The sequence below is a fragment of the Thamnophis sirtalis genome, unplaced genomic scaffold, assembly GCF_051295495.1.
Source record: "Thamnophis sirtalis isolate CommonGarterSnake01/CBP01778 unplaced genomic scaffold, rThaSir2_p1.2 scaffold_8, whole genome shotgun sequence".
NCBI classification, from domain to species: domain Eukaryota; kingdom Metazoa; phylum Chordata; class Lepidosauria; order Squamata; family Natricidae; genus Thamnophis; species Thamnophis sirtalis.
Genome location: NW_028261388.1, coordinates 8,050,322 through 8,064,771, shown reverse-complemented (window position 1 = coordinate 8,064,771; position 14,450 = coordinate 8,050,322). Strand labels below are relative to the sequence as shown.

The 14,450-nt window shown below is 42.0% G+C and overlaps 1 protein-coding gene across 3 annotated transcripts in view; it reads right to left on the bottom strand.

The window, feature by feature from the left end:
* CCDC83 (coiled-coil domain containing 83) overlaps nt 1–13,601 on the bottom strand; it is a 35,260-nt gene extending 21,659 nt beyond the window's left edge. The window contains exons 1-3 of one of the 3 annotated variants that reach the window (XM_087721043.1): nt 13,550–13,601; nt 8,715–8,841; nt 2,673–2,757 (exon numbers count right to left, since the gene is read on the bottom strand). In XM_087721043.1, the coding sequence (XP_087577169.1) occupies nt 2,673–2,757; nt 8,715–8,812 (183 nt within the window). In that variant the 5' untranslated portion in view covers nt 8,813–8,841; nt 13,550–13,601. Of the gene's footprint in view, nt 1–2,672; nt 2,758–8,714; nt 8,842–13,453 lie in introns of all 3 variants that reach the window. The other 2 variants (XM_087721045.1, XM_087721044.1) reach the window with 2 other exon arrangements.
* Between the last annotated feature and the right edge of the window lie 849 nt (nt 13,602–14,450).

Here is a 14,450-nt window from a genome sequence, read left to right as displayed (position 1 = left end):
TTCCAAATTTTTTTGAAACCCACCACTGGTCCTTGGTTATGATTATTCTACACTATCATGCTCATATTTATAAAACTCAGTGCCTCTGTGAAAGGGAAGGATGACTACTGCGTTTGTGGTGCAATCAGAACATTGCGTGTGTTGAAGTTGTTTTAACACAAACCAAAGATGCCTTTTAAAAAACAAGTTTACATCATATTCTTATGCAGGCCAGGGCTGTGTGTGAGGTAATTTAAGGTGGTTCTGACAAGTGTCGTCGGCATCTTCATATCCGGTCACATGGGTGGCAAGCCACTCCCATCTGGTCACATGGGCGGCAAGCCACTCCCACAAAGGAGGCCACACCCGCAGAGTAGGTTTGAACAATTTTTGAATCCCGCCACTGATTTCCTCATCACTCCAGGGCAAGGATCCTGTAAAATACCCATTTCCTCCCCACCCCAGTAACTGTGCAGAAACAACGGAAGAAGACCCAGACGATCAGCTGGGATGCCGATCAGCTGGGACTCGGGAGAAAGCAAATAGATGGGGGGGGGAGCCAGACAGAGGTGGTACTTGCTGGTTCTCCGAACTACTCAATATTCCCGCTAAAGAAGCTTCTTTGGATGAGAAGCGAAGCGTTTTCAAATAAAAAAAATAGAAAGTCCAGTCGCTTCTTGAAAAAAGCACCTTTGGGAAGAACTTTTGATGGTTTGAAAAAGTGAAGGATTGTGCAACTTAACTGAGGCACGAGCATGCAAAACCATCCGACATCAAAAAGCTATTTTAGAGCAACTTCGCTGTCCTCTGATGATTCTGGTGGAAATAATGGATTCCCTTGGTGCTTTATTTATTTATTTAGCATACATTATTTATGCGGCCATCCTTTCTCACAAATGGGGCATCAAGCACTATAGTTAAACATTCCACAACTATCTAAAATCAATTAAAAATAAATAAAGGGAGAAAGTAAAGAGATAAAACCCAAGAACATGGGACAATGGAGTCCTGTAAGAGCAAACTCCACTCCCTTCTTGCCCTGATGATGTTACCTGGTTCAGTAATGAAACATCTACAAGAAAACCACCAACTTCAGAGACCATCAAGGACCCCAACACAAAAGCTGCACAACTGACTCACACACAATGCAAAGGCAGCTGGACTTCACATAAAATGCTCCCTGCAACAAGCAGGAACCTCAGAGAGAGCTCAAAAACAAACTATCACTCTTTACACACACACACACAAAACCCCACAAAAGCTGCACAACTGACTCACACACAATACAAAAACAGCTGGACTTCACACAAAATGCCCCCTGCAACAAGCAGAAACCTCACAGACAATCAGGCAGAGCTGATTGTAGCACAGCTGATCGTGGGAACTTTTAAAAAAAACTTTTTAAAAGATTTTTTTTTAACTACCGGTTCAGGTGAATAGGTAGTAAAAAAAATGCTTTAAAAAAGTAAAAAAAAAAGTTGTGTGGCACAGCTGATTGTCGCACAGCTGATTGTTGAAACTGTAAAAAAAATTAAACCATTTTTTTACTACTGATTTGGGGGAATAGCTAGTAGAAAAACGCTAAAAAATAGTTTTAAAAACCCAGCTGATTGTCGCACAGCTGATTGTTGAAAGTAAAAAATATTTAAACCAATTTTTTACTACTGAATTGGGGGAATAGGTAGTAGAAAAATGCTAAAAATAATTTTAAAAACATGGCTGATTGTCGCACAGCTGATTGTTGAAACTGTAAAAAAATTAAACCATTTTTTTACTACTGATTTGGGGGAATAGGTAGTAGAAAAACGCTAAAAATAGTTTAAAAAACACAGCTGATTGTCGCACAGCTGATTGTTGAAACTAAAAAAAATTAAACCATTTTTTTACTACTGAATTGGTGGAATAGGTAGTAGAAAAATGCTAAAAATAGTTTAAAAAACACAGCTGATTGTTGCATAGCAAAGTTGTGTGGCACAGCTGATTGTCGCACAGCTGATTGTTGAAACTAAAAAAAATTAAACCATTTTTTTACTACTGAATTGGTGGAATAGGTAGTAGAAAAATGCTAAAAATAGTTTAAAAAACACAGCTGATTGTTGCATAGCAAAGTTGTGTGGCACAGCTGATTGTCGCACAGCTGATTGTTGAAACTGTAAAAAAAATTAAAACCATTTTTTTACTACTGAATTGGGGGAATAGGTAGTAGAAAAACGCTAAAAAATAGTTTTAAAAACACAGCTGATTGTCGCACAGCTGATTGTTGAAACTAAAAAAAATTAAACCATTTTTTTACTACTGAATTGGTGGAATAGGTAGTAGAAAAATGCTAAAAATAGTTTAAAAAACACAGCTGATTGTTGCATAGCAAAGTTGTGTGGCACAGCTGATTGTCGCACAGCTGATTGTTGAAACTGTAAAAAAAATTAAAACCATTTTTTTACTACTGAATTGGGGGAATAGGTAGTAGAAAAACGCTAAAAAATAGTTTTAAAAACTTTTTTTTTACTACCGGTTCGGGCGAATTGTAGCATTTTTAAACCTGGATCCACTGCTGCTTCTCAGAAGCAATTATTAGACATTTAAAAGCAGGTATGTGAGGAACGTATCCTCAATTCTTCTACGTTACAAAGAGGTGCTCCATAACAAAGACGGCGTCCCTCCTGAGACTCAAGGAAGTCCATTTGCTTGCTTACTCTTTCTTTGCTTCTCTCATTCTCAGCTTCCAGTTGCCTGATTTCACCCAGTAGCTGATCAATGACGTCTTCCTTAATCTGAATTCTGAAGGTAATTCAAGACAAAAATCAGCTGTCACACTTTCAGAAAACACAAGCTCTTTTTGCAAGGAAAGATAGAACACCAGTGGAATAAACGGGTTGAACATTTGAATTCTTTTGCTTCAGGTTTTATTAGCAGGAATACAGTCAGAGGTGGTATTCAGCCGGTTTGGACCGGTTCACCAGAACCAGTAGCAGAACCCACCTGCCACAGCTCTATGCTGTCCTATTTGGACACATTTTTGAGGCTGGGTCAGTGGTGGGTTACAACTGGTACGCCCCGGCATGGGCGTACCGGTGCCTGTTGGAAGCACCTGGTACCATTCCAGTACGGTGCTCGGGAGGGCCCACCTGCCCGCCCGCCCTCCTTACCTGTATTTGACTCAACTGGGCCATTTGCACACGTGCACGGAGCGCACGCCGCCTGCGCGACGCTCCGCCGAGTAGCTAGAGCGTCGTGGGCGGTGGGTACGCATGCACGCACTGTGCATGTGCACGTGGTGGATTCCTGGCCCCGTTGCAGTGGGATCCAGAACCCACCACTGGGTCGGGCTAATATGCAGAAGGCGCGCATCTATGGAAAGTGCATTTGCGGAAGTCCTGGGAAAAGCGCGGAAGGGGTAAAGCAAAGTAAGCGGGCGCACACCTGGTGAACTGGTGGTAAAAACCCACCGCTGAATACAGTGAAAGCTTGAGTCAATGAATGTTGATGCAACAGAGCAAAATCCCAATTTTTGTGGCTATTTTACTGCAATATTTATCATTTCCATTATGCAAATGAAGGTAAGTGATAAAAATGAGGTCATTTGCATTGAAACAGATGACATCTAGAGGTGGGTTGCTCCCAGTTCGGCCAAACTGGTAGTGGTGATTTGGGTCTGGGTCGCAGAATCGGCAGCGACCCAGGCTGGCAACACCCCCCCCCCCCCCAAACTGGTTCACTGGTCTCTTCTGCCATTGCTGGCATGTTTCTGTGCATGCACAGAACAATTTACAATTAACTGCACATGCGCGAGCACCGTGCAGCGGGTGCATGCGCAAAGCACGCACGTAGCAAACCAGTGCCAACCGGTACAGGAACTCACCCCTGATGACATCCTCTCTGGCTGAAATGGGCAACTGAGAGTAAGGGCTAATCTCTCTTCCCAACTGGTCTACTACCCAATTTTTTTCGGCAACTGATTAATCAACCTGAGCTGGGAGCACACATTTAGTGGTGATTTAATCAAGCATTTAAAGAATTGTTTTTACAATTTTTCCCATTATTGTATCCCAAAGAAGATGACGGCTACCATTTCCTATCCCATTTCTTGGTAGTTTTATGTAGAATGGGGGAGGGGGGGATAAGAGTTTGCAAGTTTAATAACATTTATATGCTGCCCAATCCCGTAGGACTCCGGGCGGCTTACAGTACAGAAATAAATCAAAAAATAAAATACAGAGAAAGAAAAGATAGATTTTAAAAAAACCAGCACACCATGCACTCCATTCTAAATGGGGCTGGACCGTATTCTGGGGTCATCAGCCCCAGGCCTGCCAGAACAGCCAGGTTTTAATGGCTTTCCGGAAGGCCGAGAGAGTGGGAAGGGTCCGGATCTCTGCGGGTAGATCATTCCACAGGGCCGGGGCAGCTACCGAGAAAGACCTCCCCCGAGTAGTCGCCAACCGGCATTGCCCGGTCGACGGTACCCGAAGGAGGCCCAGCCTGTGAGATCTTATGGGTCGTTGGGAAGTATGTGGCAGGAGGCGGTCCCGCAGATAGCCAGGTCCCAAGCCCTAAGATAAATCAGCAATGCGCCTCCACAGTAGACATAATCTTGGGAAGAACCTTTTTCTGCCCCTTTTTCACTTCTCAGTGTGGGGTCCTCTAACTTGACAACTTTAAGACTTATGGGCTTTAACTTTAACTCCCAGAATGGCTGGCTGAGGAATTCTGGAAATTGAAGTCCACAAGTGGCAACTGAGATGTAATTCCTTGTTTTGTGTGTACCATCTAGGACTTGGAGCGATCATGAAGTTTCGGTTTGACCATGGACTTTGAGTTTCATCACAGAGGGGACAGCATTAATTAATCCAGTGGCCAGCAACGGCAATTGAGATGTCATTCCTAGCAGGGCCTTGTTTTGTGTGTACCATCTAGGATTTGGAGGGATCATGGAGGGGTGAGGATTAAGCGGTGTGGTGGTCTAGAGGTGGAGTTCTTGCCTCACAATCAAGAGGTTGTGAGTTTGATTCTAGGTAGAGGCAGATATTTCTCTCTCTGGGCATGAGGAAAATATATCTGCTGAACAAAACCCCGCATTGGCGACAGGGAAGGGCATCCGGCCAGTAAACACTCTGCTAGCTCCATTCAGTTGTCCAGACTCCACCCCGCAAGGAATTATGAGGTCATTAAAAGATGATGATGATGATGATGATGATGATGATGATGATGATGATGATGATGGAGGGGTAGTTAATCTAATGGTCAGCTGGGGAATTATTTTAACCCAGTCCATACTGGGGCTAAATCTAACCAGGTTCAATGGTTATTCAGTTGGATCTTTGACTCTGCTTATTTGTTTACAGATCAATACTCCATGCCTGTTGGGTCTCTTGGCTAGTGGGACAAAAATACCATAGAAAAACAATTTTCAAACTTTTTCAGGCTGCGAAAACAATCAGAAAAAAAACATAATCACAGAATCCTCCACCAAGAGGTAAAGTTCTAGGAAGAAAATGGGCTGTGTTTTGAGTGAACTTTTTCTCTCTCTGGGTCTCTTATGAAATTCCATGTGAAACCTGTAAGTTCCCTGCTGTAGAATATATTTCCCAGAACATGGGTTGACTTATTTGTAACCAAACAATAAAGTCATTATGCAAAAATGCCAGTGACTACTGTATATCAAGTGGAAGCTCTACTTTTAACTCTCAGTGTTTAAATTTTGTGCATTTATTTCCTCCTGCCTATCCTACGTAAAGCCTACCAGCAATTTTGGATAGGAGAAACAATTTCCATCACTGTGTATGAATCACATTTTATAATTCCCCTTTTCCCTTTAACGCTCCCCTCTTAAGTGTTGCATACACATTGGCTCTCTAAATTAAAATATTTACTCCAACTTCAAAGCCCTTTAGTATCTTCATGTATATTCTGCCGATTTGTAATTTGGCTTTCCTGAGATTAGATTTCCGCTCTGTTCCATGGGTTGAAAAAACAGTCTTAAGACTAAACTTTGCATAATAAAGATGGTTATGAATTGTCCTTCTTAGTTTTGACTGGAAGCTTACATGACGCTATTCCAGGGATCAGCAATCTGTGGCTCTGGAGCCACATGTGGCTCTTCCATCCCTCTGCTGTGGCTCCCTGTCGTCATTGGTAAAAGGAAAAAGGACACCGCACTAGGAGGAGACTCTATGGTGGAGGAAGTGGACTTCCAGTCGGCTGATGGGAAAGGAAGCAGCGCTAGGAGGAGACTCTATGGTGGGGGAATTGGACTTCCGGTCGGCAGACGAAAAAGGACGCAGCGCTAGGAGGAGACTCTATGGTGGGGGAATTGGACTTCCGGTCGGCAGACGAAAAAGGACGCAGTGCTAGGAGGAGACTCTATGGTGGGGGAATTGGACTTCCGGTCGGCAGACGAAAAAGGACGCAGCGCTAGGAGGAGACTCTATGGTGGGGGAATTGGATGTCCGGTCGGCAGACGAAAAAGGACACAGTGCTAGGAGGAGACTCTATGGTGGGGGAATTGGACTTCCGGTCGGCAGACGAAAAAGGACGCAGCGCTAGGAGGAGACTCTATGGTGGGGGAATTGGACTTCCGGTCGGCAGACGAAAAAGGACGCAGCGCTAGGAGGAGACTCTATGGTGGGGGAATTGGATGTCCGGTCGGCAGACGAAAAAGGACACAGCGCTAGGAGGAGACTCTATGGTGCGGAAATTGGACTTCCGGTCAGCAGACGAAAAAGGACGCAGCGCTAGGAGGAGACTCTATGGTGCGGGAATCGGACTTCCGGTCGGCTCCAGAATTGAACGGGGGGCTTCCAGTTAGAACCTTTGTGGGTCTTTAAGGTTGCTGACCCCCTGAGCTATTCCTTCTACCCATAGGTCTGAGCTCTTGGAGAAAATGTGAGATATAAACCTAACGGATAAATAATGGAAAAACATCGATAGGTAACTAGGGGAATTTACACTAACAGCTCAAGGAAAGCTTAGCGGGATTGTTGGGCATAGAAATTTAATTGACGATCAAACAATAAAATAACCCTGAAAAATGGCAGATGGGAGAAGACAAAATTTAATGAGGGCATGAATAGGAACATGTTACAACTGTCATCCTAATAACCAATCACTGAAAAAAGTATAGGTAATCCTTGACTTGCGACCGGTAGCATAGCAACTACAGGTAATCCTCGACTTACAAGAGTTCATTTAGTGACCATTCAAAGTTACAACGGCATTGGGAAAAAGTGACTTATGACCATTTTTTACACTTACGACCGTGGCAGCATCCCCATGGTCACGTCATTTACATTCGGATGCTTGACAACTGTCTCGCTTTTATGACGGCTGCAGCGTCCTGGGGTCACGTGATCCCCTTTTGCGACCTTCTGACAAGCAAAGTCAATGGTGAAGCCAGGTTCACTTAGCAACCGTGTTACTCATTTAACAACTGCAGTGATTCACTTAACAACCGTGGCAAGAAAAATCGTAAAATGGGGCAAAACTCACTTCACATGTTTCTCACTTAGTAACAAACCCTGGGCTCAATTGGAGTCGAGGACTACCTGCATTCAAAGTTATGACGGTCCCCGAAAAAACTACTTATGACTCGGATTCAAAGTTCTCATAGCCGCTCCCCCATCCCTGGAGTTACATGACCACATATGACCACACAGCATCCCACAATCTTGTGGCATCTCGCCGTAGGATTGGACTAGAAGACCTCAAAGGTCCCCTCCAACTCTTGTATACTGATAGTGTTTTAAAATGAAATGTTTTTGATGACATTTGATCATTGCAAATCCTGTGATTTAGTATTTTTTCCCCAGCAAAAAATGAATTTTTTAAAAATTATGTAAAAGTAAATAATTGGTACTTACTTATAGTTTCTGGCAAAAAAAACCAACCCTGCCCATTAGATAGAATTTGTTAGGAATATAATCTAACAGTTGGGTTGGCAATATATAAATCATGTAACAATGCTGTACCTGTTTCTTTAAATCATACTGTAAAATGTGATTCGTTGCTGTTTTTCCTCAATCAGCCATAAGAGGGAGCCAGAATGACTGTTAGCTCTCTGTTTGTTAGATGCTGGGCTGATCTGATCTGAGTGTTTTGGAAGCTGGCTGTTAGAAAGTGCCGTGAGCTATTGTAAGTTTTTGCAACTGTTAGCAAACTTTGAGTATTGAACTGATTATATGATACTGGACTATGTTATTTGGATTATCCCTTAACTGAAAGACATTGATGATGACTATCTTATCCGTGAATCACTTGGACTGTTTGATGGACTCTGATACCTCTATTTCCACGGAAGTAAAAGCTTATTTAAACTGCAGTGTCTCTGTATGATGGTTTGTGTGTTCTCCAACACAACTCTCACAACGCTTCTCCGAACGTACTCGCTCTCCCAACGGGGAGCTTACCTAACAGAATTGGTTCACTTCACAACCATCATGTTCATTTAAGGACTGTTGCATTTGTTTAATAACTATGGCATTTGTTTAATGATCAAAGTGTTGGTTTAATGACCACTGGCAAAAAAAAGGTAAAAACATGACTTAACTGCAATTCCAGCCTCGATTACAGTTTATAAGTCAAGGACTTCCTCTATAGGTGTACTCCTGCCATTCTATAAGCTCGAGTAGATAGAGAATATTTGTAGTATTGCTACACCCCTCCTGCTCCCCAAAATAGGTAACCAGTTCACTAAATAGAGCTAAAGTAAAAATTCTGAATTTTCTACAATTTATACATACTGAAATGCCAATAGGGCTTCTGGAAAATAAGTCCTAGGCTCTTTGGATATCTGTGAAGTCCCTTTCTTCTTCTTCTCTTTCTTCTTTTCCTTTGCCATGGCTTATGTCTTTATAAGGTCAAACAAATCTAGAGGTCAAGAAAGAGAATAAACTAAGACAGCACATAAGCAGTAGGACTGATGATTCCAATACGACCCAGATTTCTTAGAAATCTGTTCTATTAGGTTCCTTAATATTGATTTCCTGAGGATGTGGTATAGAAAGCATCCTAAATAACAATATTTATCTAGCTTTCCTCATTATCTTTATCACAGTTCTAGGAGAAAAACTTATTTATCAATTGAAAGTTGAGTTTTGGAAACGTTTATGGAGATTCTTGGGACGCGGTGGCTCGATGGCTAAGACACTGAGCTTGTCGATCAGAAAGTTCGGCAGTTCGAATCCCTACCGCCGCATAACGGAGTGAGCTCCCGTTATTTGTCTCAGCTTCTGCTAAGCTAGCAGTTCGAAAGCATGTAAAAATGCAAGTAGAAAAATAGGAACCACCTTTGGTGGGAAGGTAACAATGTTCTGTGCGCCTTTGACATTTAGTCATGCCGGCGACATAACCATGGAGACGTCTTCGGACAGCGCTGGCTCTTTGGCTTTGAAAGGGAGATGAGCACTGCCCCCTAGAGTCAAGAACGACTAGCACATACAGTATGTGCGAGGGGGAACCTTTACCTATGGAAATTCTCAGTCGTCCAGTTCACAGTTGTTCCAAAGGTGCTTTTTCAATTGGCAACCGGACTTTCTTCATTTTTCCTTGAAGACCTTTCACTTCTCATCCAAGAAGCTTCTTCAGTTCTTTTCCAGAACCGGAGAAGCTTCTTGGGTGAGAAGCGAAACATATTCAAGGAAAAAAAAACCAAGAAAATCGAGTTGCCTTTTGAAAAAGCACCTTTTGGATACGTTTTGGAAAGCAAATCTCCAGCAGGTGCAAACTTTAATTATCACAGCTTTGGCTGAATAAACATTTGCAAGCTATTTTAATCAGAGGAGCAAAAGATATATTTATTAATTTAGGACTGATATGCTAATATAAATAAGGCATGACAAAAGATGATTGTTTACACTGTTAATAATGGAAAAGGTTTTTGTACAATTTCAAAACACCCAGATTCCCCCTCCCTCCACACACACTAATGAATTCCTTCTACCCTAACTAAAATGAAAGAAGATAAAACTTTTACTCTGTTAATTGAATTGAATTGAATTGAATTTATTAGATTTATAGGCCGCCCAATCTCGGAGGACTTCTTGAAGATTTAAAATGAGTGAAGTCTGGAACAAATAAAGAAAGCAAATTCGTATTTCTGGCTTGTTGTACTGTATATGTGAAAGAAGGGGCATTTTCAAAAAATTATTTGATTTCTTTCTGGTTTCTTCATTACTAAAGGTAAAGGTTCCCCTAGCACATATGTGTTAGTCGTTCCTGACTCTAGGGGGCGGTGCTCATCTCCGTTTCAAAGCCAAAGAGCCAGCGCTGTCTGAAGACGTCTCCGTGGTCATGTGGCCGGCATGAATAAACGCCAAAGGGGCATGGAACACTGTTACCTTCCCACCAAAGGTGGTCCCTATTTTTCTACTTGCATTTTATGTGCTTACGAACTGCTAGGTTGGCAGAAGCTGGGACAAGTCACGGGAGCTCACTCCATTACGCAGCGCTAGGGATTCTAACCACCAACTGCCAACCTTTCTTATCGACAAGCTCAGCGTCTTAGCCACTGAGCCACCCCATCCCTGATTTCTTCATTACTGGAGACTTTTAAAAAGAGACTGGGCTGTCATTTGTCCAGAATGGTACATAGGGTCTCCTCCTTGAGCAGTGGGTTGGACTAGAAGACCTCCAAGGTCTCTTCCAACTCTTTTCTTTTTCTGTTCTGTTCTTCTTCTCAACCCTCAACAATTCCATTTAATGTTTTCAGAAGGCTCTGGCTTTTTAAAGTAGAAAACCCATATTTTGGCTGCTGTTCCCAATTCTTTATTTGTGTTAAAGAGCAAACCCAAACACAAACCTTCTTTCTGGAATTGAGACAGGCTCCCCTTCAAGAATTTTTTTTTCCAATCAGAAATAATTGTGTCCTGTGTCCGAAGCAATGGCGATTCTTCCAGATGACAATCAAAAGGAAGGGAATGGAATGTGCTACAAATATCTTTGCTCACCCCCAAATACCACAGTTATGGAGTTTGCTCTCCAAGTGTGATTGTCCCCTGAAGAATTCCAAAACATGGAACATATGGCAGCACTTTAATAAAATAACATATTTCAAATGTTAGTTCACGAACAGTACAGCGTTTTATTAGAACACACTGTAACGTATTCAATGCATTTATTTCATGTAGACACGTAATATGTATATATATATATTTATTAAAGAAGCTGTTTTATGAGAAACATTCAGATTTGGTCAGTCTTACCCAAGCCCCTCTAAAATTAAAGGAATTTGAGCTAGCTGCTTTAATTTATTGTCTCACTGCATTCAGAGTAATATTTCACAAATAACTTGGCTTCCATGCTGGTATTCCAAGGAGCGATCAAAAGACGTTTTGTGGTCTCAAAATTATAAAATGACAATGTCTACTGCATATAGAGAAAACTTGTATAAGATGTTTTATAGGTGGCATCTACCCCCGACCAGAATCGCAAGAATGTTTAAGAATAAATCAGAAAAGTGTTGGAAATGTCACCAGATACCTGGCTCATACTACCACATGTGGTGGACTTGCACTGAAGCCAAAAGATACTGGACTAAAATCCACATGTGGTTGGAGAAAATGATACACAAACAAATAGACTTTAAACCAGAGGTCTTTTTATTGGGAATTTTACCAGAAACCTACAACAAAGACTTAAAATATTTGATTGTAAATGTTGTAACAGCAGCCAGAATTGTATTTGCAAAAAACTGGAAAAATGAAACAATACCAAAAGAGGAAGAAATCATTCGAAAAATAATGGACTGTGCCAAAATGAGTAAATTGACATTTGAAATTAGAGAGCAAGAGGATGAACAATTTTATAAGATATGGGACTTGTTTTATCAATGGCTAAGGGAAAAAAAACAAAATTTTGGAAATGAAAAATGATACACTTATGCCTTAATTGGAAAAAGTAAATGATGATATAATTATGATGTGAAATAATTCAACAATGATATAAGGAAGTACTAATATAAGGACTGGTGATATAATGTATAAGGTTAAGAACTTATTATAATGATATTTCGCTGCTGATAAGGCAATTCCAATAGGGGAACAAATGAAAACTGGTATATATAGGCAGCGATGCCCTGTTGAACAATGAAGGAATAAGATCTCTGTTTGAAGGTATGAAATGCAAGGTTAACAATGAATAGAAGTATATTCTCTGGGGGAAAATAATGCTAATGTTAACTGAATATATATTGTAGAAGGAAAATGAGACCTATAGTTACATTAGAGGAAATATCTGAGATGGTAAACATTATTTGAAGATGTAGATGTTAAAACAACCGTAATCAAACGACATGCTGCATGTGATGATGTTTTTTCCCCCCCCCTTCCTTCTTGGACTTTTTTTTGTCCTTTTTGGCCTCCCCCCCTCCCCCTACCTTTTTTTCCCCCTCTCTCCCTTGTTTTATTTTGTTGTTTTTTGTTTTTTAAACCCTAGCTTATTGTGGTGCTTATTAAATATACAATAGAGAGATACGGAATGTATAAACTTGGTAGGGATGCACCTGTGATTAAAAGACATATTGTATGTGAAGATGGGTTCCCCCTCCCCCCCTTTTTTTTTATTCCATCCTCTCCCTCTCCCATTGTTGTCTGTGTAATAAAAAATAAAAATAATTTTAAAAAAAAGACGTTTTAAACACAGCAGAGAATGAAAAGGATTGAGTTAAGAACAAGACATTCTTCCGTTAAACAGGAATTGAGTTGTTTTTAGGTTTTGCACGAAGGAAGGAGGGAGTGAGGGAAGCAAGGAAGGGAGGAGGGAGGGAGGGAAAGGAAGGAGGAAAGGAAGGGAGGGAAGGAAGGAGAAAAGGAAGGGAGGCAGATAAAAGGAAAACATAAGAATGGAAAGAAGAAAGGCAGAAGAAAGGGGGATGAAGGAAAGAAGATCAGAAGGAAAGAAGGAAGGAAGAAAGGGAAAAGAGAAAAGAGAAAAGAGAAAGAGGATGGATGGATGATGGAAAGAAGAGGAAAGGGGAAGAAAGGAAGGAAGAAAAGAATGGATGGATGGATGGATGGATGAATGAATGATGGAAGGAAAAGGAAGGGAGGGAGGATGGAGGGAGGGGAAGGAAGAGGGAAGGGGGAGGGACAAAAGAAAGGAGAGGAAGAAGATGGATGGATTTAGTTTAGTTTAGTTTATTTATTTATATGCCGCCCTTTTCCCTGGGGGGACTCAGGGCGGAACAGATTAACACATGTAAAGATGATGTAAAGAAGAGGAAAGGAAGGGGAAGGAAGTTAAAGAAGGAAGGAAAGGATAATGGATGGAAGAAAGAGGAAGGAAGGAAGGAGGGAAGGAAGGAAGGAAGGAAGGAAGGAAGGAAAGGGGGAAAGGACAAACGAAAGGAGAGGAAGAGGATGGATGGATGGATGGATGGATCATGGAAGGAAGGAAGGAAGGAAGGAAGGAAGGAAGGAAGGAAGGAAGGAAGGAAGGAAGGAAGGAAGGAAGGAAAGACTACTTTTGCCATCCTTCCACTCACCCACTTCAGTCGCCTCCAATCCCGTTGCCAATGCAGGCGCCCACCTCCTCCTGCTCAGCAGCGCCGCCCTCCCGCCCTGCAGGGGAACTGCCTTACCCAATTTCTCTCTTCTTGGAGGAAGATGGGAGGGGGGGATTTCTGCTTCGAGCTGCTGCCTTTTGATTGGCTGCCACTGCAAACTTTGCTAAGTTGCCGGGGTAACCGCGCTCAGAGAGTCCAAGGAGCAGAGCGCCGGCTTCCTCCAGCGATTCCTTCTCCTTTTTTAACGGGATAATGGCTCCCCCTTGTGTCACAGATTCAAAACTGCAATAAATTAGACGCCGGTGAAGAAAGTGGGGAGCTGGTAAAACTCTTAATTTGGTCTTCAAAAGTCAGTCGTGCCTTTGGTTTTTCCTCTCTATATTACAGGGACCATACAATATTTTCTTGGGGGGAGGGGAATAAAGAACAGACCTGAAAAGGAGGGAAATCTGAAAAAAGTTCACGAGGATAAAAAATGTTTATGTACAAAATCTTTCTGTAAGTTAACTCACAAAGGAAAATTCAAGAGCAAAACCAAGAAAAGAATTAAATAACTCTAAAACAGTGTTTCTCAACCTTGTCAACTTGAAGATGTCTGGACTTCAACTCCCAGAATTCCCCAGCTGAAAGCCCTGTGAAGCGGTATATAAGTCTAACTGCTATTGCTATTGCTACTGGGGGTCGAAAAGCTCAATAAATTGCATATCTGCAGATGTCGCTCATTGGCGGTTATGATGCATATTTTGAGTGACCGAGAGCCGCAGCAGAGGGATGAAAGAGCCACCTGTGGCTCCAGGGCTGCAGGTTGCTGACCCCTGTCCTACAACTATAGGCAGCTCACATCGAACATGGTTTATTGGACCTGGGTACTTGAGAGACCGCCTGCTGCCAATTACCTCCCAAAGACCCATTAGATCACACAGATTAGGCCTCCTCCGGGTTCCATCTACCAGCCAATGCCATCTGGCTACGACCC